This window comes from Pristis pectinata, chromosome 30 (genome assembly GCF_009764475.1).
Source record: "Pristis pectinata isolate sPriPec2 chromosome 30, sPriPec2.1.pri, whole genome shotgun sequence".
Lineage (NCBI taxonomy): Eukaryota > Metazoa > Chordata > Chondrichthyes > Rhinopristiformes > Pristidae > Pristis > Pristis pectinata.
This window is the reverse complement of record NC_067434.1, coordinates 7013392-7037151: the sequence shown is the minus strand read 5'-3', so window position 1 is coordinate 7037151 and position 23760 is coordinate 7013392. Positions and strand designations below refer to the sequence as shown.

The following is a 23760-nucleotide window of genomic DNA, read 5'->3' as shown; positions in this document are numbered from 1 at the left end:
GCGCTCCGTCCGTAACCGTGATCTGCATCTCCCCGTCGCCGGTCACTTCGACTCCCCCTCCCACACTATCACTGATATGTCAGTCCTCGGCCTCCTCCACTGCCAGGAGAATTCCAAGCGCAAACTGGAGGAACAGCACCTCATTTTCCATCTTGGAACCTTGCAGCCTAACGGCATGAACATTGAATTCTCCCACTTTAGGTAATCCCCACCCCCACCCCTTCCCCACAAAACCCCCCCCCCCACCCCCACCAAGCTTCTTCTCTTCTTCCCTTTCCTAGCCTCTTTTTTTCTACCTTTTTGTTCTCACCTTTGACCCATCCCCCGGTGGATCTGCTCTCCCCTTCTCCCCCGCACCTGCCCATCACTATCTCTGACCTGCATCTACCTATCACCACCCTGTGCCCACCCTGCCTCCCCTCTTTTGTCCACCTATCACTGCTCTGCTGTTCCCTCCTATATATCGGGCTTCCCCTTTTCCTATCTTCAGTCCTGAAGAAGGGTCCTGACCCGAAACGTTGACCGCCTGCTTTTCTCCGCAGATGCTGCCTGGCCTGCTGAGTTCCTCCAGCATCATCGTGTTTTGCATCTAGATTCCAGCATCTGCGGTCCTTTGTCTCTCTAACAAAATACGTTTGACAGGTTGGTTCCAACTGAGGAATTATAGGTCAGAGGAGAGAGAGTGCTGCTTCCACTAAAGCTGTGAACACTACAGGTAGGGTTACATTCATGAGGAGTTTTCATACACTGAAGTTTGATGGAGTTGGAGTCTTAGACTTAAAATAGTTGCTAAAAGAGATTGGAAAAAAACTACACAGAAAACTGCTGGAGCAGGGAATGTTTTGACACAGGGATAACCCGGGAGAGAGAGGATAGGAACGGATAAACAGCTGAAGTAGATGAGAGATAAAGGGAAGGGAGGAAGGAAGGCGATTAGGTCTGGGTTGCTCCAGCAAAGCCAAGTATTATAAACTGTTAGAAAACATGGAATCTGTCTGCAGATGAGGAATAAACAGGGAAATCCTTGGGGAGAAACGGTCAGGATAGAATTTATCCAAAACATACCAGAGGTTTTGCTCAGCCAGGGTTGTCCAGCAGGGCAGACACCCAGCCCCCTCCAACTCTCTGCTTGTCTTGTGTGGGGGATGGAAGCTGAACAACATTCCCGAGGGACGCAGGAACCGCCGCGGATGAGACTCCCAACTGTGCGAGAGATCCCGGTGGATGTGGGCAGTGGGCACCCCGTCAGTGGGGGGGGGGTGGGGGAAGTTGAGGCGGGGGTCTTTGCGTCTACAGGATGTCCCAGTGCCAGGAAAGGCTGCCCGACGACTGTGGGGGGGGGGGGGCTTGGAAAGAGGAGAGGTTGGAGGTGAGTTCCAGCCATTGCTCCTCACCTCCTCTCTGTGGGTACGGGATATCCCTCCTCCCCTGTGTTTCAGCAGAGCTTGTGCACCTTTTCACAACACCAAGCAGTGCGCGGACCGTCGAGCATATCTCCACAGGAGCCGCTCAGAACTGTACTTGGGCGTTTTAGCTCTGCAGGCAAGCTGAAATGATGGGAATTGGACCAAAACTGTGTACCATGACCATTTTCCAACAGACGTGCCCAATTAGCACAGGTGATACTGTTGCCCCCAAATCCTCCATTTACCCCACATCTGCACAGATGTTACACCAATCCAACACTCTGAAGCACTGGTTCACACATGCAGCTGAGCAGACAAGGACAAGGGGTTAGAGGTGACCCCCGGACAACCCAGGCAACACCAGACCTTCCACATCAGCAGTGACTCTGACGCGTCCGATACCTTTGCCGAGCAGGTGAGGCGGGAGCAGCAGGATGATCCTGATTGGCAGCGGCAGGCGGTGACATGTCCGATGTCATCAGGTTAGCGACAGCGGGCTGGCTGGCCGGAGCAGGAGGCATGGCGGGGTGGGCAGAGCTGGGCGCTGACCAGGCGGACTGAGCATGCTCAATGGGCGTACTGGCCGGAGCACAGAAGGAAAAATACAGCGTTAGATCAGTCTCAGCGTCCAACAGGTCTCCGGGTGGAGCCAATTCTGCAGGAAGGCCAGCCGAACACAACACAGCAGCTGTGTAGGCTGAGAATTAACCTGATCTGAGGGAGAGGCACCTATAGCCAGTTAATTTGGAGCACGGATATCCAACTCCCAGTGAGAAAGGTCCATAAAGCCACTGATGCTTTGAGTTTTGTGAAAAGGTTTATTTTAACAGAGGCACTTCTGCACCACTCCCTCATCCCAGAGTGTCCATGAGACAGGAACATCCCACGGGTGGGATCCAGACTACAATCTCCCAGTCAGGGCAGTCCCGCCCCCAGAGGTCACACTCGGTAGGAGCGGGGTCAGCAGCTGCAGTGGGAGATTCCATCAGGAGCACAGACTGTTTAGAATAAAAGCCCAGAGGATTGTTTTGTAACCCGTTGGAGACTGTGCAGGGGGGGTCACGGGAGTGTGTACTGCAAGGAGCAGATTTTGCACAGGTAAACAGATGCTGCAAATGAAGACATCAAGTCATTAGTAAGGTACTTAAAAATCACAAAAAAAAGATGCTGAAAATCTAAAATAAGAACAGAAAATGCTGGAACACTCGGCAGGTCAGGCTGTGTCGGGGGAAGAGAAACAGAGCCAAAGTTTCTGGTCGAAGGAAGATTTAAATTGGCTTCAATTTGTCAAATGTTTGCATAAAATCCCCTTCAGGATGTTTCAAGCGTCTTAATTAAACTCTTGTGGGTTGCTGTCTCCTGTGGCACTTTCCAGTGTGGACCTTGGGACGGGCAGGGGGAGCACTGACCACAGTAAAGCCGCTGCCAATCAGCAGAGCCCCCTGTGCAGGAAAAGCCCAACCTTCCAGCACGAAGTAAATCTCTTCCCCCCACCACCACCCCCCACCCCCCGAGCATCTGTTATTGAAACTGGGCCTGATTTACCGAGGATTAATCATCACACACTGTAATTTCAACAGAACAGAGCTGGGGAAACACCTTGCATCGATCCCGGAGCACACTAACTCTTTCTCTCTCCACAGATGCTGCCTGACCTGCTGAGCGTTTCCAGCATTTTCCAGTTTTGTTTCAGATTTCCACCGCTTGCAGTTTGTTGGCTTTGATTGAGATGGTTAACGCTATAGCTCTACAGTCTCTTCAACCCCTATAAAGGGCATCTGAGTTACCAGAGTCCGTAACTCGATTTACAGCATTCTCAATAAGTACAAATAAATCAAAATCCCTCGTTACTGAACTGCAGAGAATGTGCAGGAGGATGGAAGTGGGAAGAACTCAGGGAACCTTCCTCGTCCCACAGAACATTACAGCTGGCAGACATCAAAATTTACCCTTCTCACCCCATGTAGTATTTCCCAGTGGAATCATTAACACTGCAGATATTGCCTCAAATTCAGTTCTGCATTCTCTCATACCCACTGCCAGTGGTTGGAGGAGAGTGGTTTCCAGTGCCTGATGCCGCTTGGAACAGGGTAACACAGTTGGGAGGTTGGTCCACAGCAGCAGGAACTGCTATATGCAGATTCCAAAACTCAGCGAGTGAGCTTCTGATAACAGGTCCAAGTGACCAGGACTACCCTCGTCCCAGCGGGAACCAGTAATCCCTAGAACCTGTGACCATTGAGACTCCTCTGTCCTGAACACCTATTTCATCCCTTGCGCAGATCTATTCACACCATTCACATGTGTGTGGGGGCTTACCTGTGTCATGGACACTGATCCCCACGGAGGGCCAGAGAAAGGACAGCTGGGCACACTCATGAGCAACAGGTTCTGACTCTTGAAGGAGAGCACAAGACCCAGTACCTGAGGGTAAGCTGACCCACACAATCAAAGACATTCAACACTCATCTTCTTGCTCCAATCCAGCCAGCGAGTACGAGAGCACCATATAAATCGCAGCCAATCAGCTAGACTGTGTACAAAACCTTCCAACCGTCTTGACTCAAGGTTTGGGGCCAAACAAAAAAGTCAGAGAAATCATTAAAGCCAAAAGGATGAAAAAAAGATCAGTGGGTTGGAATATATCCAACTGGTCCCCAGCTCTGGGATTTACCCTCAGACCGAGACCCCTCTGCACTAGCAACACATCCCACCACGATGGCCTGACCTCAGTACTCCACCGTGTCACTCCACACTACACGAGGCCAGGCCAGCAACACCATGACTCAGCGTGCTCGATCAACCTTGATCTCTAACTCCAATCTCTTCACTTCTACCAATTCCCTTTTCCCAGTTTTGACAGCAAAAGTACTCAGGACAGGATTATTCACCCGGTCTCTCCGGAACAAAGACACTTCCTGTCCTTCACCACTGTTCACATTCTCCCCACACTCCCATGACATCTTGCTGAATTAGAAGTCGTTTACAGGAACTTTTGTCAAAACCTTCTGAAAGCCCAACCAAGGAAGGTTCGTGTGGAGTGAAACCAAGGCACGATTCTGACCACGTTCAGGAGCTGGTGAACCGACACCAACTTCCATGTCTCTGGAAGTCTCCTTGGCAACCCCTGGTCTTCAAATAAGTCTGCGTGATTCAACATTCAGCATCCAGAAGCACCGACCATTTATCGTTCTGTTGTTTCACGGGTAACCCCCGACACTACAGGATTGGTGAGTCGTCTCCCAAGGAAAAGGACAGGAAAGCACAGAGACTCTCTGAGGCTGAGACCAAGCAGTTCAAAAACAGGTCGGTGAAAACTTAACTCTGCGGTGTGTGACGAGCTCAGAAAGGAGGGAGGCAAAGGAGCAGCAACAAAATGAACCCTCTACCTCTACATCCACAAGTCTGGAACTTGCTTCAAGGCTGAACATTGAAGGCAGCTGACGAGGTCACAGATGGACTACAAAGTGTGGATGTTAGGTGAACACCACAGGGGCCGGAAGTGGTGCCCACTTTGACTTGAAGGTACGTCAGCACTCACTGGATGCACGATGCATTTAATGCGGCCGCTTGGTGAGCTATCACAGGCTTGGTGACAATGATGGGTCTTTAATCAAGTGTGGGTGGTTCAGGAGATGGTACCTCACATACAGTACACACATGAACACCGGTACCTCACACACAGTACACACGTGAACACTGGTACCTCACACACAGCACACACGAGAGAGTACCTCACACACAGTACACACGCGAACACTGGTACCTCACACACAGTACACACGTGAGCACTGGTACCTCACACACAGTACACATGTGAACACTGGTACCTCACACACAGCACACACGTGAACACTGGTACCTCACACACGTGAACACTGGTACCTCACACACAGTACATGAATTAGAAAATACTTTACACAGTATGAATAAGACATAAGATGCAAATCAAATATTGCTCCAAACATCAGCCCTGGAAATAAAACTATTCATTCATTGTACATTCGTTTGTGATCGGAGCCACAGTTGCATGAACCACTGCTACTATACGGCTCACATTGTCAGCGACCCATCTGAAATAAAGCACAGAATGAGCAGAGGGAGGGCAGGGAGAAATAGAGAGGGAGAGAGGGGGGCCAGAGAGAGAATGAGAGAGGGGGTGGGGAGGGAGGTGGGAGAGAAAGAGAGAGGTAGGGAGGGACGGGGAGAGCAGGAAGGAGAGAAGAAGGGGAGAGAAAGAGAAAGGGAGAGAGGAGGAGAGGGAGGGGAGAGAGGGTGAGAGGAAAGGGGGAGAGAGGGAGAAAGAATGGGGGTGAAGGGGAAAAGAGATAAAGAGGGAGAGCACAAGGAAGAGTGTGAGAGAGTGAGAATGAGAGAGGCAGTGAGAGGGAGAGAGTCTCTCACACACACAATGAGGGGCAGTGCCTACCATCACCTGGTTTCAGCAGACTCAATGCTGCGCTCCAGTGGGCTACCATGGTGAGGGGGGTGGATGAAGGCACAGGAAGCAGTGAAACAGGAATCACAAGACAACAGAAACTCCTGAGAAACAAGGCTCTTAAAAAACTGTCTCCTACTGGGTGAGTACTGGATATTTCTTCAGATGGTATTCCTGATTCACAACAGCACATGGACACCCACTTGTCTGATCCCTTCACGTGCAGCAGAGAGATGTGATAGAGGAAGAAGAATAAATCTGTTTCTAAACAGAATTTGACCGAATCACAGTAGGTTTCAGGAGCTGATATCTGCCTAACGTCTACCACTCTAACCACAGAACTTTCTCTGCTGGTGAGAGGTTAAGACTCCTGGCTGGTTGGAAGGGTTGATTAGGCAGCAACTACCACAACAAGTGGGCACAGAGAGGATTCTGTCTGACCTCAGGTACTTCCCAGCAGCTGGTTACAGGGCTGAGCTTAGTGGAGGCCCAGTTTCACCCTGTCCTGCCACAATGCAACAGATATTATTTGTTTAATGTCTGAGCGTATCACAGAAGTAGTAACTACCTTTAAAATATAAGTCATCCGCCATTGCGAATGCCGGAAACAACACTCTTCCAGTGTTTTGCTGCCAGAATTAGTTGGTCCAGTGACACTGGTACCAGCCCGTCTGTCCAATGGAGAAGGTGACATTCCTCTGCCCACTGCAGTTGTTAGAGGAACTGTACACGTTCTCTCACTGCCATCAGCACTGATGCTAGTTCAGGCGACTTGGTGTGGAGACCTGTGCTAGACAAACAGTGTTAATGGGAACAAACCTCAGGGAGGTCTCAGGTGTTTGAACACTGGATTCCCCACAAAAGCCAATACAGTACCAAGAGATCTACACAGATTGAAAAGCGCATCACTAACTCAAAAGGAGTTTTGTTCCATCTTTGCAAAGTCCGAGAATGGGAAGATGAGGCAAAGGATGAAGGGAAGCATGGTTTGAAAATTCATTAGTTACTAATCTCCAACGATGCACCTCCATGTCTTCAGATGTAACAGTGGACAAAGTGACTTCTCATTGAGAAAGAACCCTTGACCTGCAGTTTCTACCTGAGCTCTGCAGCAGCTTGCTCAACAGCAGCAGATTTTTCATCAGCTGCACCTCAGCAGGGAAGAGCTGGGACTGAAACACGGTGGGCCCTTGGCACAGGAAACTCTTGCTCACTGCACCTGCACTTACAGCACATGTGGGCTTGTGACGCAGCGGGTGGGCACCGGTGCAGAGCGAGCAGAGCATTGAGTGAGGCTGAGCGTGCGAGTGGGAAGTGAAACACATTTTGGTGCCTCGCCGGGACAACCGGGAGATGGAGACGAGGTGAAAACACTGAAAACGATCTCAAGAAAACCTGGTGAATCAAAGTAAAGTTGGTGAACTTGCACCGCGTGCTGGGGAATTACGGTTCCATGCAAACACGTGATTAGTTGACACACAAGAAACACACTCTCCAAAAATGGTGTTTTAGGCTACGTTTATTTCTATGGTGATGACATTCATTGGAAAATTGAACAGCCAGGAAAGGCATCGCGTTGTCTGTGTCTCTTCAGGCTTCCAGCAGCATTGAGGCCTTGAGGTCACTGCCTGCCAACCCCACCCTCCATTGCTAAGTAAACTACATGGATGTGTGTAGTGAGAGGTTTAGCCATGTGATGTTGGGGGAGTGAGGTGACGTGAATTATAAGGGAAGAATTGCACAGAACAGTGGATACAGGAAACAAAAGGTTGTTGCTAGAAGTCCGGCTGGTGACAAAAGATGTCTAGGTGACTCCTCCAATGGAGCTGCTGGGGTTTAGTTTGGTCTTGGGGGCTGTGGTGAGAATGACCGTCAAGCCCCTTCCCATTCAGTTCAGTTTGAAAGGCGTTCACCCTGTCCATTTTCTCCACCACCTAAGACCAACTAGTCACCCATCATTCTGAAGCAGATCAGGACATCAGCAGTCTATACAATCAGAGATTGGGGTGAAGTCGCAGACTGATAGGGAAGTGAGAGGAGTTTATTGCTAGGCCAAGCGTTTCACTGTGACTACAACCCAGAGTGAAAAGCTGAGTAAAAATCTTCTAGCAACAGCCTTAAAGCAGAGACACGAGTTCACCAGGACACAGGACAGCTCTACACAGAGACAATACCAGCTACTGCACAGTCCAGACCAAAAACACTGCAGCAATCAGCTTGGAGCTCTAAGATTCTGGCACAAAGAAATCCTTCTGACAGAGACTGTCCTGCCTTCTGTATACATCAAACAGATTGGGTAAGGCAAAAACATAACAAAAATAATAATATAATATTTCAAATATGTAAACTGCATTTAGACTCCTGCAGTCTTGCTAATTTCCAACAACTGACCCTCTATCATGACTAACATCTCTAGGAGTCTGTGTAGTTAAGTGAATGGTTAGCTTGGATGTGAAATATCAGATAGGAACAAACTCATGGGTGAGCTGTGTTAGACAACCCAAGAGTGTTACATGTTACCCTTCACAAAACACAACCATAACTCAGAAACACCCTGACCACCAACCCAAAAGCCCAGGGTGAGTCTCAGAGCTGAGCCAGGACAGATCATCCAGGGGTGAGACCCCAGCTTGGGGGGAATTAGGTGATCAGATGTTGGGTCTCTTCCACTGGCTCCACCCAGGAGAGGGAAAGAAAGATGAAGACTGGCTGGCCAATGGAGAAGTTGGTGTCCCCTACTCCGAGCAGTGGTTGGAGGAAGTGTACACACACTCTCCCACTGACGTCAGCACTGATGCTGGTTCAGCTACCTTGTATGGAGACCAGTGCTAGATAGTGTTAATGGGAACAAACCTCAGGGAGGTCTCGGGTGTTGGAACACTGGATTCCCCACAACAACCATACAGTCCAAGGGATCTACACACGGTGATGTGAAACAGACTCAAAGCACCTTCCCGCCCCCGCCTCACTGGGTATCCGTGTTCCTGCCTGTCATCATACAATCCCTTCCAGATGGTACACCTGTTGATGTTGGGGAGGACAGGAGATGTCAACAGTGGTTGGACAGGTAGGTCCACGCTGGCCAGTTAGTGGAGGAAACCCAGTAACTGGATAAGGAGCGCAGGGGCTGATCCCATTTGCAAAGGTTCTCTGCCAGGAGCTTTCAGTATCAGGGCCAAACACTGGGGCTTCCTACAGCAATGGGATACTGAGCCACGTTTTCTTGAGGTACGAGCAGCTGGAGTGGTAGGCAGGGGAGGGCACCTTCCCACGTGAGGAGTGGGACCCTGCACAGTGCACTCTGAAGTGTCCAAGTTACCAATGGCTGACTGCACCTTATAACTGGAGTCAAACAGCAGGGAGATAGGACCTTTGGCCCATCGAATCCATGCTGATCATTAAGCACCCACCCACACTAATCCCATTTATTCTTCCCACATTCCCATCAACATCCCCCCCCCCCCCACTGATTCTACCACACACTGGGGGCAGTTCACAGCAGCCAATCCACCCACCAACCTGCACGTCTTTGGGACGTGGGAGGAAACCGGAGCACCCGAGGGAAACCACAGCGGTGACAGAGAGGACGTGCAAACTCCACACAGTTGGGATCGAACCAGGATCTCTGGAGCTGTGATGCAGCGGCTCCACCTGCTGCAGCACTGTAGCCAAGGTATAGCTGGAGCAACATTCCTGAGCTCTAGTGTCAGTAAACCAGAGGAGGGGGCCACCCCCCTACCTCTGCCACAGTGTGCTGGATGCATGCAGCGGTGTACCATCTCCAGCCACTATTACTGGCCCCGTTAACTGGCTTTAGGCTGCCGGAGATTCCCAACATTCGTACCGAAATTCTCCAACTCTGCTGGCTCAGTAACGTCCCTGAATTTGTGTCTCGACGATTTAAAATGGACCAGACCCCTGTGCCGTGGGAATTGGTTGTGTTTTGTGACTGGCCCACAAGACATTACATCCATACGTAAAATCTAGAAGCCGCCCCAGTTTCCTGGTTTTGGAGAACTCTGTACTCAACTTAGATTCCAGCTTGTGAATTGCCACGTCCCCACTCCAGAAAATAAGGGCAGCTGACACCTGTCAAACACACTTACTGACCACTTGTTCCCAATTTTTAATATCCTGATCTAAACGCCTCCGAAATAGACTCACCTACTGCACCAAGAACGGTTTTCTCCAGTTAGTAGTGGAGACGGCCTGGCTCAGCAGGTTTTGCTCAGACTGTTGACAACCTTGCTGTGGTCGAGTGTCGAGAGCTGATGGTTCTCCAAGCTTCCCTGCTTTTCCCCCCTCACCCCACCCTTTCTGCCTCTTGTCTCGCCTTACAAAGAAGTGGCCTCGTTGCACCCAACCTTCCCCGTGGCCAATAACTGGGAAATAACAATGTCTTCTACCTCTCTACAACAGCAGCGGTGAAGACCTGGCCAAACCTGGGATCAAGTTTGCGAAAAGCTTAAACTCTGTTGAGGGCAAGCTCGAAGTTTAGAACAAAAAGCCAGGAAATGGTAGAATGTAGAGGCTACAGAAGAGAGACGGCAAAAGCCAGCGTTATTCACTAAGTGGGGAAGAGACAAAACCACAGAGACAAGAGCTGCAGAAAGGAAAGGTGAGAAAGTTAAGATTACAGCTTATTTCATGCTGATTTTAGTTCACAACTATTTTAGAGGCAGGTAAAGCCATTTTTTCTTTCTCAGCCACTGCAGTTAGAGGCAGGTCCCACGCAAAGAGGGCGCCAGCTGAGGCCCACTGCTTAATCTAATCTGAGTCTGCTTGCAGTCTTAACATAGGGAAATAACTGTCTCCCAGGAGGAGAGGAGGGTTCACACGTTAATGCAGACTGGACCATCAAGTGGGATCATGGGACAGGAAGTGCATCACAGCAAAGGTTAGACACAGAATGATTCCAACATGCACAAAAACAGACTGTTAAAGCATCAGAAAAATAAGAGTTGCAAGAGTTTAAGGAAAGCAGACAAAACCGTGCCTAAAAACCACAGAGAAGGCCAGGCAGAAAGCATCCAGAGCTGAAGCCTGAGTGAGTGCAGGAAGAGTTGTTTCACATGCTCAGGGGTGGAATGGAGTCTCAGGGAGATGCTCCATCACTTCACCTTTAAACCAAAGACTAAACCCCAATCAGAGTTCCTCCCAGTTGGTATGACAATCTACTCATGGTTCCATGGCCCTCAATGTACACGTGTGGTTGGAGTCACTCTTGATTTCCAAGTCACATTCCTGTCTTCCACAGCTAATGTCTAACCCCTCCAAGGTAAAGCTTAAGTTGTGTTCACTGGACTTTACACTGAAGTCCTCAGCCAATTTAAATCTTGCCTTTCGCATAAATAGAAATATTTGCTGGCAAGTTTTTGTTCTCATTTAACTTGGAAGAAAAGTCCCCAGCCTCAGGAAGGGGCCTGGCCTAGGATTAGGGGTGTGCGGGGTCCTTGGTTCTTTGCCAACTTTTTCAGCTCAGAGCTCAAAGGGGAAAAATTGCCTCGCGTTCTCAGATTGCTTCAGTGTGTTCCCTTCTTAAAAGGGAAAACTGAGGAGCAGCCTTTAGCTACACCGAGAAGCTTCAACAAAATGACTGAGGAGTTGCACTGTCAGCTTGCTACCTTCCAAAGCAGCCATCCTCCAGAAGCCCAATTGCAGAAAATGGTTTTGCAGAGTTACAACAGCTACACAGTAAAGTGCAAACAGATTAGACAACAACAAAGCAAGGACACACTCACAGATGGGAAGAACACAGCTCTTTGACAGACACAACACCCATTCACTGCTCCCCGAGCACTGGGTCAACAACATTTGCGGCAACATGCACTCAGAGTGTAGAACATGCATGTCTTGTTGTGTGGAAATCTCAGACAGACAAGAACACTCCGGCTTAGTGGTTTCCATGCTGGGTCTGTGTGGAGTCATGTGGTGTACACGTAACCCGTATCTGTGCTCATTGTGTTATACATCCCGGGAAATCAGAATCGCCACCTTGTTCCATTAGTTTTGAAAAATAGTTTTCACACAATAAGTGCAAAATGTGACAGATTTTGTTTTGAAAAACCATTCTAAGAACAGCTGTTACTTAGCAATAGAGGATGGAGTCTAAGTGATGGAAAATACAAGCAAATTTATATAGACTGAGAATCATTGCTTCATAGGTGACCAAAGCACTGCCTGACAATTTAAAATAAATTAGTGATTGATGGTTAAACAGATCAATGCCACCTCAGTGTTGCCAATATGGAGCCTTTCTAGGGGAGAAAGAAGGGGCAGGTGTCAGTAGAATGAAAGAATTAGATGTCAAGGACTTTAGACAATGGAGCAATTGATGATGACATGGAAAAAACAAACTTGATAGAGGTCAGCACAAGTCACCCCCGCACACACACACACAAGGCATCGCCAACCCATAGCATGCAGAGCGTGCAGTCAGTAAGTATCTCAGCCAGCCATTGGGGGCAATGACCCACCATGGGGGCATCCAGCAGAAATTGGGTTAGTTTTTGGTTTGGGAAAGGAACAGCCCGTTGCAGGTTGGATATTTCCCTATGTCACAACCAGACAAGCAGTTTACCTGAGGCCTCTTTTTGTTTCAGCTGCTGCCATGGAACACAATCTTCCAGAACATATTATTTGCACAATTTTCAGGAAGTCTACTTGCCCACGTGTCACACCTGCGTCACTTTCATCTGTCTTATTAAAGTCCAACCAGGATTTTAAGAAGCCTACTTCCATCTATGTAGTTTATCCAAGTTTAGTCCTGCACTGCTGAGTTCCTCCAACAGTTTGTTTTTTTGCTTTATTTCTGACATGTTTCCTAGTTATCAGGGAGATAGTCCTTGGGAAGAGACTTCTGTGGTAGGATTGGACTGGAATGTGGTCAAACAATTTGACTGCTTCATTTTTAGTGTGTTGTTGATAACAGTGTCTTGTCAAAAGCTTGGTGTCTATGAGGTATCCTAACTATTACAAAAAACCTCACACTGGAGGGTTGCACTGGTTTTCAGACCTCTAACTCTTGCCAAGGAGTCGCACATATATTGTGTGTTATTGATTGACCTTGAAAGGTCAATTTGATGTTGAACCAGGCCGCAATGCAGATGGAAAGCCCAAGGCAGGTCCTGACTTCAATGTGATATGACTTCATCATATTCACAATGGGACAGGCTTTCCATTGGGAACAGCCACTGAACTCTACATCATAAACTGCTCCATTGAGAAGTCAAACCAGTTTAAAGTTATGTATTTTTAAACTAAGTTTTATGTTTCAAAAAGTCTGGATAGTTGATTTTTATTTACAAAATGTTTTTTTTAAAGAGAAGGAAGTATCACTGTGTCACCCTGACTGATGGGAAGAGAAGCTGATGGCATTGCTTCAGGACACCCGAAATGGGCAGAGTCACACTGCCATTAGACATAGGTTCTGACAGTTCCTTCCACAGAGCTCACAACCCACCATCAGTCACAACCTGTACAGAATTTGAATGGGCATCAGTGAAAGCTGGGATGGCCCAGCCCATTCTCAACGTGAGCTGGGTAGACCTTACACTGCTATCCACTACCCTCTGACCCTCGCTCCAAAGTCCAAAGGTAGAAGTGGACCAAAGATTTGAGCTTCAAACAAATTTGAAAAAAGCATTTGAAAAGCGTTTGAAGTGGTGGACTGGCCAAACATCTCAAGCAGAACAAGGCCAGGCTTCAGACCTCATTCGGTGATTTTTTTTTGGAAGTTCCCATTTTGGCTGGGATCAGAAAGATCTCCCGAGTCCAAACAACTTCCACCACACGAGGCCACTGGTCCTGATGCAACTGGGCTGCCTCATTCTTTACTCCCAAACACCCACGTTTTTGCCTGTGTCTCTGCAAGTTCCTGTCCAAGTATCTGTCCAACAACTATTGATGGAACCTTCTTCCATCACATTTTCAGGTGGATTACTCCTTGACCAATCAACTCTGAGACAAACTATTTCTCCTCCCCTCCCCTCTAGGTGCACACCCAATGTATGTCAATCCACAACCTCTGTTGAAACGCTCCCAGAGGGAACTGTTTCTCTCCTCCCAATCTGTCCAAACCTCTCGGTCTTGAACACCTCTACTGGGCCCACCCTGTTCCAAGAAAAGAGTCCTGATTCATCCAACCTTTCCTCATAACTGAAGTTCCTCATCCTAGGTAACATTGTGGAAAATCTCTCTGTATCCCTTCCCTGACCTGTCCACATTGCCCTTGATGAGGTCTGACCAGGGATTTATAAAGTTCAACCCTGATCTTCATATATTAGGGCCTCCTTAAACCCAACTAACTAGCAATCACTTTCTCAATATACCTTACCAGTTTAAGGGACTTGCAATGGACAGTGAGGTCTCTCTGTTCAGCTTCACTTATCAAGAGCATGTCATTTATCATTGCGCTTCCTCCCAATGTGCATAAGCCCACACTTCATCCACTGAACCCCTCCTGCTCTGCCTCCCTCCCTTTTATTGTTCCTCTCTGAGGCCTCAAACTGTTGTCTATTTTGCTAAGTTTTATAGCATCTGTAAAAAGGTTGTCCCCACTGTTCCCTGTATACAAGTCAAACTTGTTCATATAACTTGGGGAGGGGGATGGGCCCAAGCTCACCACTGACGAACGCCACTGCCAACAATCTCACAGGGTGGGAAACTTCTGTCCTTTACCTTTTCCTTGCAAACGATGCACAATTAATTCACAAAGATACCAATGTTCACGAATATTGCGGCAATAGGATCAGAACACACTATTTCTAAGGACGCCACTGAGGTCCAAGCTTCATTTCAACAGTTCCCTCGAGCTTGTCCTGCCCCGTGTGTTGAGGAGGTGCGCTGACAGTGGAAATGTGTCTGGGCTGACATGACAGTCAAAGGCCATGGAGAAAACACCCACTGCCTATACTGGGCAATACTGGGCAACGCCACAGTTATAGTCGCTTCAAAAATGGGTTATTAACCGTTTCATTCACAGATAGAGAGCCGTTAGGTTAGCCCTGTACGAGTTAAGTAACAGGTCGGCTCTGCAATAGGCTGAAGGTCTGGAAAGTATGAAAGGGCTGTTCCTGCACCAGTTCCCATCCCGTGACAGATCCGCGGACTCCCCTCTCGTCACCTAGCTCCACTCACTCTTGACCCGTGCCGTGATTTCCAAACCTCCCCCTTGATCTCTTCCACGATTCTGAAAACGACACCGACTCTCCACCCCATCGTAAGCGCGCTGTCTGCGGATTCCTCTGGTCCCTTTCAGACCCCTGACACCTCCTGCTTTCTCCCTCACTCCCCCTCTGCCTTGCCGTCTCAATGCTTGCCTCTTTCATCCCCTCTCTACCCCCAGCGCTGTTCCAGAACTCCATTATCCATGCAGCACTTTCACAAGGTGCCGGAGAAATGCAAGGTTTAAAGGAAATATTTAAGGCAAATCATCTATTCATACATACAGGTCCATATTTATGCAAACATCATCTATCCTACACACATACATGTGCATACACAAATACATCCTGTGTTTGGTCAGTCCACCACTATGCCAAACAGGCAAATTATTTTATTTAATATTTCTATGTAACACTGCTCAAAATTACTGTTACAAAGCATTTGAAAGAGACAGTACCTCCATGTCAGCCTACCTACACCCTTATATGAGTTAATTCATCTTAAAAAAAACTGTTTATTTCTTAGTTTATCACACTACTTGGATTCATTCAACAAACAGAAAACAAAAGTGAATACAAGCCTTGACAGTGCAGGGGTGCTTAAACTGAAAGCTCATGAAACATAACTGCATTCTTCAGAGTTCCCAGATGATCAGCAGAGCCAATCTCTCAGTTTGGACGATGGGTGGTACAACTGAACTGACAACCATGTGAAATGTCGTCTATCAGTAACACCTCGGGATGGTGCTGGCAGGCTAGCACTGATGACAGACAGACGACCCTAGTGACTGCAAGGTTAAGGAACACTGGGGAGAGGCCTGATAACTTCGTGCTTCCTGGGGCTAAGGCAGAAGAGGGAGCCCCAACTTTTACTATAGAACATCACTCTTCTGACAGAAGGGGAGAAGTTTTGATTAGTGACAATTGCATATGAGGATTTACTTGTACAATACTTCAGTTGCAAACTTTAAGATGCTGACCTGAAGCAGCGAAACAATTTAACCAAAGGTGAAAGTAAAGCAGTATTTGTGGTATGAATCCAAACAGTGTAGTATCTTCCTGTTTGTATGTTTCCCTCTTAAATCATCTATGACGGGCTTCACCTTCTCCGCAGTTGTCTGCACCTGTGTCACCCTCCCGACCAAGGTACTGTCTCTTCAATGCAACTTCTGTAGAGTTAAACTGAACTGTCTGACTCTAAATAACGGGGTTGAGGTTGGGAGTGACTAGGAGTGTCCCGGTAGTCTAGCTAGCCAAGTAGAAAAAGACTGGAAGAGGATCTAATTGTCTTTTTTAAACTCAATTTTTGTTTTATTTCAGAGAAAAAGTGCTGCTATATACAGAGAAATCGCAAACCAAAAGCAGTCAAGCAGAGAATACAGAAACCAAATAATCACATTGTGCCTTTTACCAAACAACCTCACTACACCAGAACCACTTCAAATATTCCTCGTCTCCAGCTTGTGTCCATTCCCAATGAGTCGACTGAAATCATTCACAAACAACCATTGAACCCTGGCTGTAAGACAAGTGGGATAATGGGAAGCTGCAGAAATGGCTCAAACACTGGAGTCCATGTACCCCAGACTCCACATCACCACCACAAGGCAGTGTCATCACCAGCAATGTGTAACACACCCCACTTACATTCTGCAGCTTCACGGATTGATCTGTTTCTAGGAATATGGTGCTGTCTAAATGCATTTGTAAAATATTCTTTCTGCTTCTTGGTGCGATCAAAGGACTGCAAGTGCACAAAAGGAGTGCAGACCAGAAGCAGAACCTGTGGGGACCTCAGCCAGGGTTGGGCGCCGGATTTTTGCCTCAGTGCCATTGGCTCTGGGTGGACTGGGGAAATGCAGGTGAGGGGGGGAAGGAGTCTGTAGTTAGAATTTGCTCCACACACTGCCACCCAGTGGCCTGGTCTGTAAGGTGCAGCAACCTGAGGCCAAGGAGGAAGCTGCAGCCTCCCCATGGTTGAACAGTGTGCTGGCTTTCACTGGTGAGGCTCAGCACAGAGAACTGTCACGTGGATGGATTCTCAGAGTATCTGGGCTCAATACCCAACAGCACAGGACTGGGGGAGAAAACAGAGAAGGAGGGGAATATAATGCAGTCTGACTGAAGAATTTCCTCTGCAAAATCACAGCCAAGTGTGCTACAATTATCAGGCCTGGTCTCTACTCAAGTCAACTCTGCCCCTTTTCAGTCTTTCACTTTCAGGTCAGTCGAACTAAATTTTACACATTAACTCCAAAAGTTCAATGGAGCGCTCATAATTTCCCCCAACCAAGGAATGCTCACATAACACAGTTATCGAAAAATAACTTTACCTCATCTGGTTGATGGAAGTATTTTCAATAAAACCTCCTAATACCAGAGCATACATTCATCTAAATTCAACGTGCAAAAGATACGCCCTCGGTGTAACTGGAATTTGGTTAAATTTGCCAATCAATTGCCCGGTTGCCTTGTCGGTCTTCTGTGTTTGTTGAACTTGGGTCAGGGGTCACAGCTCTCAAGCCTTGAGGGCACTATACATTATCCACATGTGGTGAGATTCAATCTGAATTATTCAGACCAGTCCTCCCTTTCCCTTGTCCCAGAATCTGAATCCAATCAGAAACCCAGAGGAAAACCTGTCATGTTGCACCACTTTTGTTAAGGGAAACAAGGACAGATTAATTATTTCACTAAATGCTCAGTGAATAACCCTCAACTGACTTAGCTTTTGTCAATGTCAGGTCTGACTTTTGGCAAGAAGCCTCAAACTACCAATTAACTATTTCACCAAATGGCAAGGATTTGCTTGGTGCTTATTTTCGATAGATCTTAAGCACAGTGCAGCATTGTAAGTCAAGGGGTGTGGTAGCACAGTCGTTATGTTACTAGACTAACTAGAAGCCTGAGCTAATGCTCTAGAGACATGAGTTTGAACCTCTCAATGGCAGCTGCTGAATTTAAAAGCAGTTAATTAGTTACTTCAACCTGGAATAAAATGTTACTATCAGTATTGGTAACCCTTGGGCTCTCTGGAAGCCTTCCAAAATCCATGGGTGTAGCAGGGGCTGGCGTGCATCCTGGATAAGGAAGGTTGTGGTTTAATTTGATGTATATTTCTAAATATTGAATTGAGAATAATGCAAATATTGTAAATACGTTAATCCAAAATGCTTCACTACCCATATTGAGAAACTGTTCAGTAATCTCCAGGCAGTTACCTGTGATTTGGTACAACAAATTGACTTGGCTTCTCACTGAAATATAATGTGTCGCCCACTAAGTTGGCTCACGTGTTGTCCATTACTCCAAACCAATCATTGTCTATTTTTTCCCCTGGGTTTCCCCCCCAAACCCCATTGTCTGACTTGCGTCAGGTCCACTGTGCAATGTGAGCATTCTCTCCGGCTGGGCAGCACCTGTCACGTACACATCAATGAGACAGCTGCAGTCCCCTTCAAACTGCACTCTTTCACAATTACAAGGAAGCCAACAGTTTATTAATTCCCTAACACTTCTTTGAAAGGAATTGAGAGATATAGAAGCTGACTCTTTATACAGAAATAGGACTTTTAACATTTTATTGTCAGAGTAACTTTGATACATAAGGAAGTAGGGGCACTAGATCACAACACAGGTAGGGTACAAGGCTATGGACACTCAACAAGCACTTTCTTTAACTTGTTTTAAGAAGATTTGATGTTCTCAAGCTACTTTTTTTTAAAAGAGTCACAATTACAGAAATCTGCCCTTATTATTAGTTTAGTAATTCTATCTGTAAGTGTCTGATTACACGTGGGCAGTTTAACCTTTGATATTAAGGATCTGTGCAGACAGACCATGATGCCAATTGCGTAATTTGGCAAACCGTGGACCTTTTACTTCATGTTCAAACTTTTCCCTGCGGCATAGAGAGAGAGAGAGAGAAAAGAGAGAGGAGGAGAGTAAGGGATGAGGGAATAAGTCCTCCGCCTCCTCACCTTATAACACACAAACCAATCAAAGCACATCCCAAACGACAAGGCTTTACAAAGTCCCCAGTTGATCTGCTGCTACCAAAGCAACAAGAAGAGAATGTTTTGCACACTGTTTTCCGAATCATTTTAGATCCTTAAATTGAAAACCCTTTAAATATCCTTGTCATTTCTGTGTTAGAAGCAGGACTTGTCTTTGAAACCAGAGCAAATCCCCATAAATTAGTGTAGATTTGACAGAAAACATTCTCGGGGAGGGGGAGGGGGTGGATGTGGACACCATTTCAGAAACATGTTACAATACCAATACCTAACTATGGTCTCCCTACTGAAGCCCAATTTCAAGGTGAACTCACCAAATCATCCCCTGCAATCGTCAGTACACACCCATACTTCCAGAGCTCTACGTGTTGGCTGTAATTCTGAGGTAGATCATGAGCCTTCCCCATCCAATTTCAAGATTAACTAGTGGTTAATCTTAAGAACCCAACCTTTCTAATCTAAATTGAAGCTGAGGCTGGTGTATTGTGTCAATGTGTTTAACTGGAAACTGTTTGGCGTGTGAGATAAGGAGGCCAGGTGGCTGCTGCTGTTGACAGAAGCCTACCTTGATCTCTTCATTGCATCCTCATCTGGATCTTGCACTGCAAAACAAAAGATTCAAATGAGCGACAGTATCCAAGTACTCCACCCCTCCACACCCGCAGGGCTCCAGGTTAAGGGGCTGCTTCCTTTAGGGAGATGGGAAGGGTGTGGATGGAGAAGTTGGCAGCTGTGCCAGCTCTCAACCCCAGGCTTTAACCGAGAGGTAGGACTATTCATTGTAGGACCGTAACACAGCCAAAACTCTGACTGTGATATGGAGAAGATTCCGGACCGATAGAAAGTTCAGCTGGGGGTCACTTTGGAGTTGACTAACCCGTCTTACCAAACTGCTATCCCAAAATTACAGGACAGAAGACCAAAACTACCTTGGTGAGGGAGATTTGAATCCAAAGGGATAACTGGATTGTGACAGCCTGTCACACCAGAGAGATGTGACTATTGCACCCTTGTCGTGAGCCCCACTGAAGCCAGGATCCAGCAGCTTATTGCAGTATAATCAGTCCCATTGGGAATAAGTCCAGGATTCCTCATAAGGATCCTCAATCCAGTTTACAAAGCTGGACAGTGAAACGTTTCTGATACACGTTCAAACAATAACAGTAGCGTAGCGGTTAGCACGACGCTATTACAGCGCCAGCGATCGGGGTTCAATTCCCGTCGCTGTCTGTAAGGAGTTTGTACGTTCTCCCGTGTCTGCGTGGGTTTCCTCCGGGTGCTCCGGTTTCCTCCCACATTCCAAAAGATGTTCTGGTAGGTTAATTTGGGTTTAAAATGGGCGGCGCGGACTCGTTGGGCCAGAAGGGCCTGTTACCACGCTGTAAATAAAATTTTAAAAAAAATTTAACTCAAACTTACAAATGTGGGGTTTACCCTTGCAGTTTTCAGGTTATTTATATGTTAATTTTTGGCAGACTGGATTTATTTTGAGTTACTTACAACTAAAACTAAAAAATTTGAAGTACATTTCCAAACCATCCAGCTCACATACTGAACTGAGAACAGAATTCACTGCCCTACTATTAACTTGAAGACCTGCGTATGACAAGAGGGTGGCTGGAGAGGTGGGGAATGGGAACATTTGTGACAGGATCACTTTACAGCTAACTCTTTACCTTTGAATTCTGACAAATCTCAGACATGGAAAAACATGTTTGGGTGGGGAAATACTGCAATTTCAATTTTGACAGCAAACTGTGTAGTGAGCACCCACGCATAATTTGCTCCAGTTGATATAAATCCTCTGATATAAATAATCTGTTAATCCCCCTCACTGCCAGTTCACCAGTGCTTTACCTGCCGTGACAGCAACAGAACCTGTGCAGCAAGATCTGGCCAGCCACTTGCTGCAGCCTCTCACACACTACAGTATAACTGCAGCAAAACACGATGGAGAAGCCTGGGAGAATGTAGAAAGGGGTTGTGCTCATACATTTGCAAGTCTGCTTTGCTACAGAGGCAACAATGACTTAAATTCCTGACACTACAGCAGTGTTCTGATGTGAGAGCTGCAATGTTGCAGAGGTGTTAGCCACTGTATTCTCTAGGTGTGCATCCCCTGGAATACATTACACTAAATGTGCTTGGTTAGGATAGCTATTCTGCATTTTTACCTCACGTAATAAATGTTTCCACAGATCTGAGAAGGAGGAATCAGTTTATTCCAGCAATCTCACAACACTGCCTCATCAAACACTCTGGGTCAGGTATAACATGGGTTAGATCATCAGCAAAGCTCCCTCAGAACTGGTATGTTGAGGGTTTGTGGACAGGAGCAGAGTAAAGTTCCCTCTTTTCTGTCCCATCAAATGCCTTATCTGTGGTGGAGGTTAGCCGCAGTGCAGAGCTTCCTCTACACTGCTTCAGTACCAAGCTCAAAGCAACACTTTCTGGTGCACCATTTCCTACAGTGAGGCTGATCAGTGTGAGCCAAGACACACTGAGCACTGGGCTGACACCAGCTGAAAGTGCAGAGACTTCCACTTCACCACTCTGGGTTGGATCTAACCACAAGTCTTGTTACTACCAGGGAATGGGCTAATTGGGTGCACCGTTCACTTCTCCCCAGTTAATTTAACAGACAGAAAGGTTTGCAATACTTACAGAATTCCGTTCCAGTCATCTGAGCAAGGACTCGGAAAGATTTGGACTGCAGATTAGCAGCCCTGCGGGTCCACTCATCCAGTTCCTGCTGTTGACTCTGTTGGGGCTTGGTAGTGTTACGAACGACAGCCTGGTAGACTGGAGAAGTACTGTCGACTAGAGCATCTTTAACATGTAGATTACTGCAATAACAGAGAGAGTCACATTTTACAATAACACATCCTAACCTCGAGCCTCAGTGAGGCTCCCACCACTGCTCACCCACGGGTCTGCAGGGTATCTACACATTCGGCATTCAACACCTCTCCTTTGGAATATCAACCCTAAGGCTTTGTAGGTTTCCTCCAGACAACAGATGATTCCTTAATCTTTTGGACAAGGACTCAAAACCCATGGCATCTGCTCCCATCAACTTTCTGCATGGGGTTTGCCAACTGTAGCCAACTTGGTGACACTAGGACCACAGCAGTGGCCCTACGTAGCTACACCCAGTGCACAGCAGGCAGTCTCCGCTTGGCTCTTCCACCAGTGGTCGGTGACTTTGCAGCACAATTCAGTGCACTGCACGTTCCAGCTCAGACGCAATGTGCGGCCACTCCACAGGCTTTATCTTTACAAAATTTGATAAAAAATTCAAATGTTTTAAATTTTGAAATTCAGTGAGTTTTGCTTGAAATTGCATCATATCGTGGTGCGCTAGGGCTGGGATGTTGTAGTTTGACACTCCATAATGGGCACGTTACCAGCTGTCAGGCAATGCCTTCTTGGTCCATTCAGGAGTTAATCTAACAATGTTCAGCTTAGATGCAAGGAGAACACACACTCCCTCTTCCCCACTTTGCCATCAGCTCGCTGGTGTGGTGCTGGTAAAGAGACAGCAGAAAGCAGAGACCTTTGGTAAGGGAGCTGTTTTATCCCAGGGAGCTACAGACAAGGAGAGGGGAAACCTTCCAAATAAAGAACCTACTTCGTTCGTACCTCCTAAAATTGATTGCATGGTAATCCTTCTTAAGGTCCTATGAGTTACAAGTCTTCCCTCAAATAAGGTACCAAGTTATTCAATTTTCTATTTTTGTTATCTAGCATTTGCACATACACATCCCAAACCTCTACATCGGCAATTCTTGGGTTCAATTCTGTAGCGAACCTCTTCGCTTCATCCACCTGGTGAACAGTTTCAGTGACAGTCAAAGATCGGGAGAACCTAACGTCTCTGGACAGTGTTCTTTGCGCTAAGTACAGAGCAGCACTCTGGCGGTGGTGTGGACCAATGAGTTGACCTTCCTGCCCGTCGTTCAGGAGAAGTGGAGGGTAAGGGGATAGGGACATGAATCCAGAGCCTGGCGATGAACAGAGTGCACAGTGGAGTGTCAGTTAACTCAATGTGAAATCAGGGTGCGAAATCATTACGTCAGTCAGACACCTCCACATGTCGGGCACTGATGGACAGTTCCAGACTAGGGCTCATCAGCTGGCTGGATGCAGATATAAAGGAAACCCTAGAAAAACAGCTTTTCTGTTATTTGCTCCTGATGTTCAGAGAACAGGTTGATCTCCAGGGTACACTCCCCACCTGTCCTGTCACTCACCCCAGGTGGAAGCGAACAGGGAGAAGAGAGCAGTGAGTGACTAAACCACACACATCCATTGTCCGGACACCAAGTGTACAGAGTGCAGGCTGTCACTCTCCAGTCAGTGAAAGGGAGCTGTGGGATTCCTTTGGAGACAGGAGGAGTGTGCCGAGCATCTCTTCAAGCCTTCTCTACTATCCAACAGGATTATGGCTGATCTTCTGCCCCCAACATCACTTCCTGCACAAGACCCAAAATCACTCAACTCCCTTAGATGCTAGAATATACACAATGCAACGTGTCCACTCACAGCACTGTCCCCAATGACAACTAATTAGCAAAGGAACTAAGTCACCACCTCATGGGGTCACACCATGTGTCAATCAGGCTCATAACACAAATTACTCTACATGATAAATATCCCAAGCACACTGGAGTCACCAAAGCACAAGACAGAACCTCAAAGTAAACTGTGCTAACAGTGGACCTAGAGGGAAATAC

The 23760-nt window shown here is 47.1% G+C and overlaps 1 protein-coding gene across 1 annotated transcript in view; it reads right to left on the bottom strand.

The window, feature by feature from the left end:
• The window catches only part of ldb3a (LIM domain binding 3a), a 143677-nt gene that overhangs the window by 30810 nt on the left and 89107 nt on the right, over nucleotides 1–23760 (bottom strand). Inside the window, exons 9-13 of the mRNA XM_052041333.1 lie at nucleotides 21689–21870; nucleotides 19590–19626; nucleotides 18818–18909; nucleotides 3726–3803; nucleotides 1798–2061 (exon numbers count right to left, since the gene is read on the bottom strand). Of these exons, the coding sequence (XP_051897293.1) occupies nucleotides 1798–2061; nucleotides 3726–3803; nucleotides 18818–18909; nucleotides 19590–19626; nucleotides 21689–21870 (653 nt within the window). The remainder of the gene's footprint in view (nucleotides 1–1797; nucleotides 2062–3725; nucleotides 3804–18817; nucleotides 18910–19589; nucleotides 19627–21688; nucleotides 21871–23760) is intronic.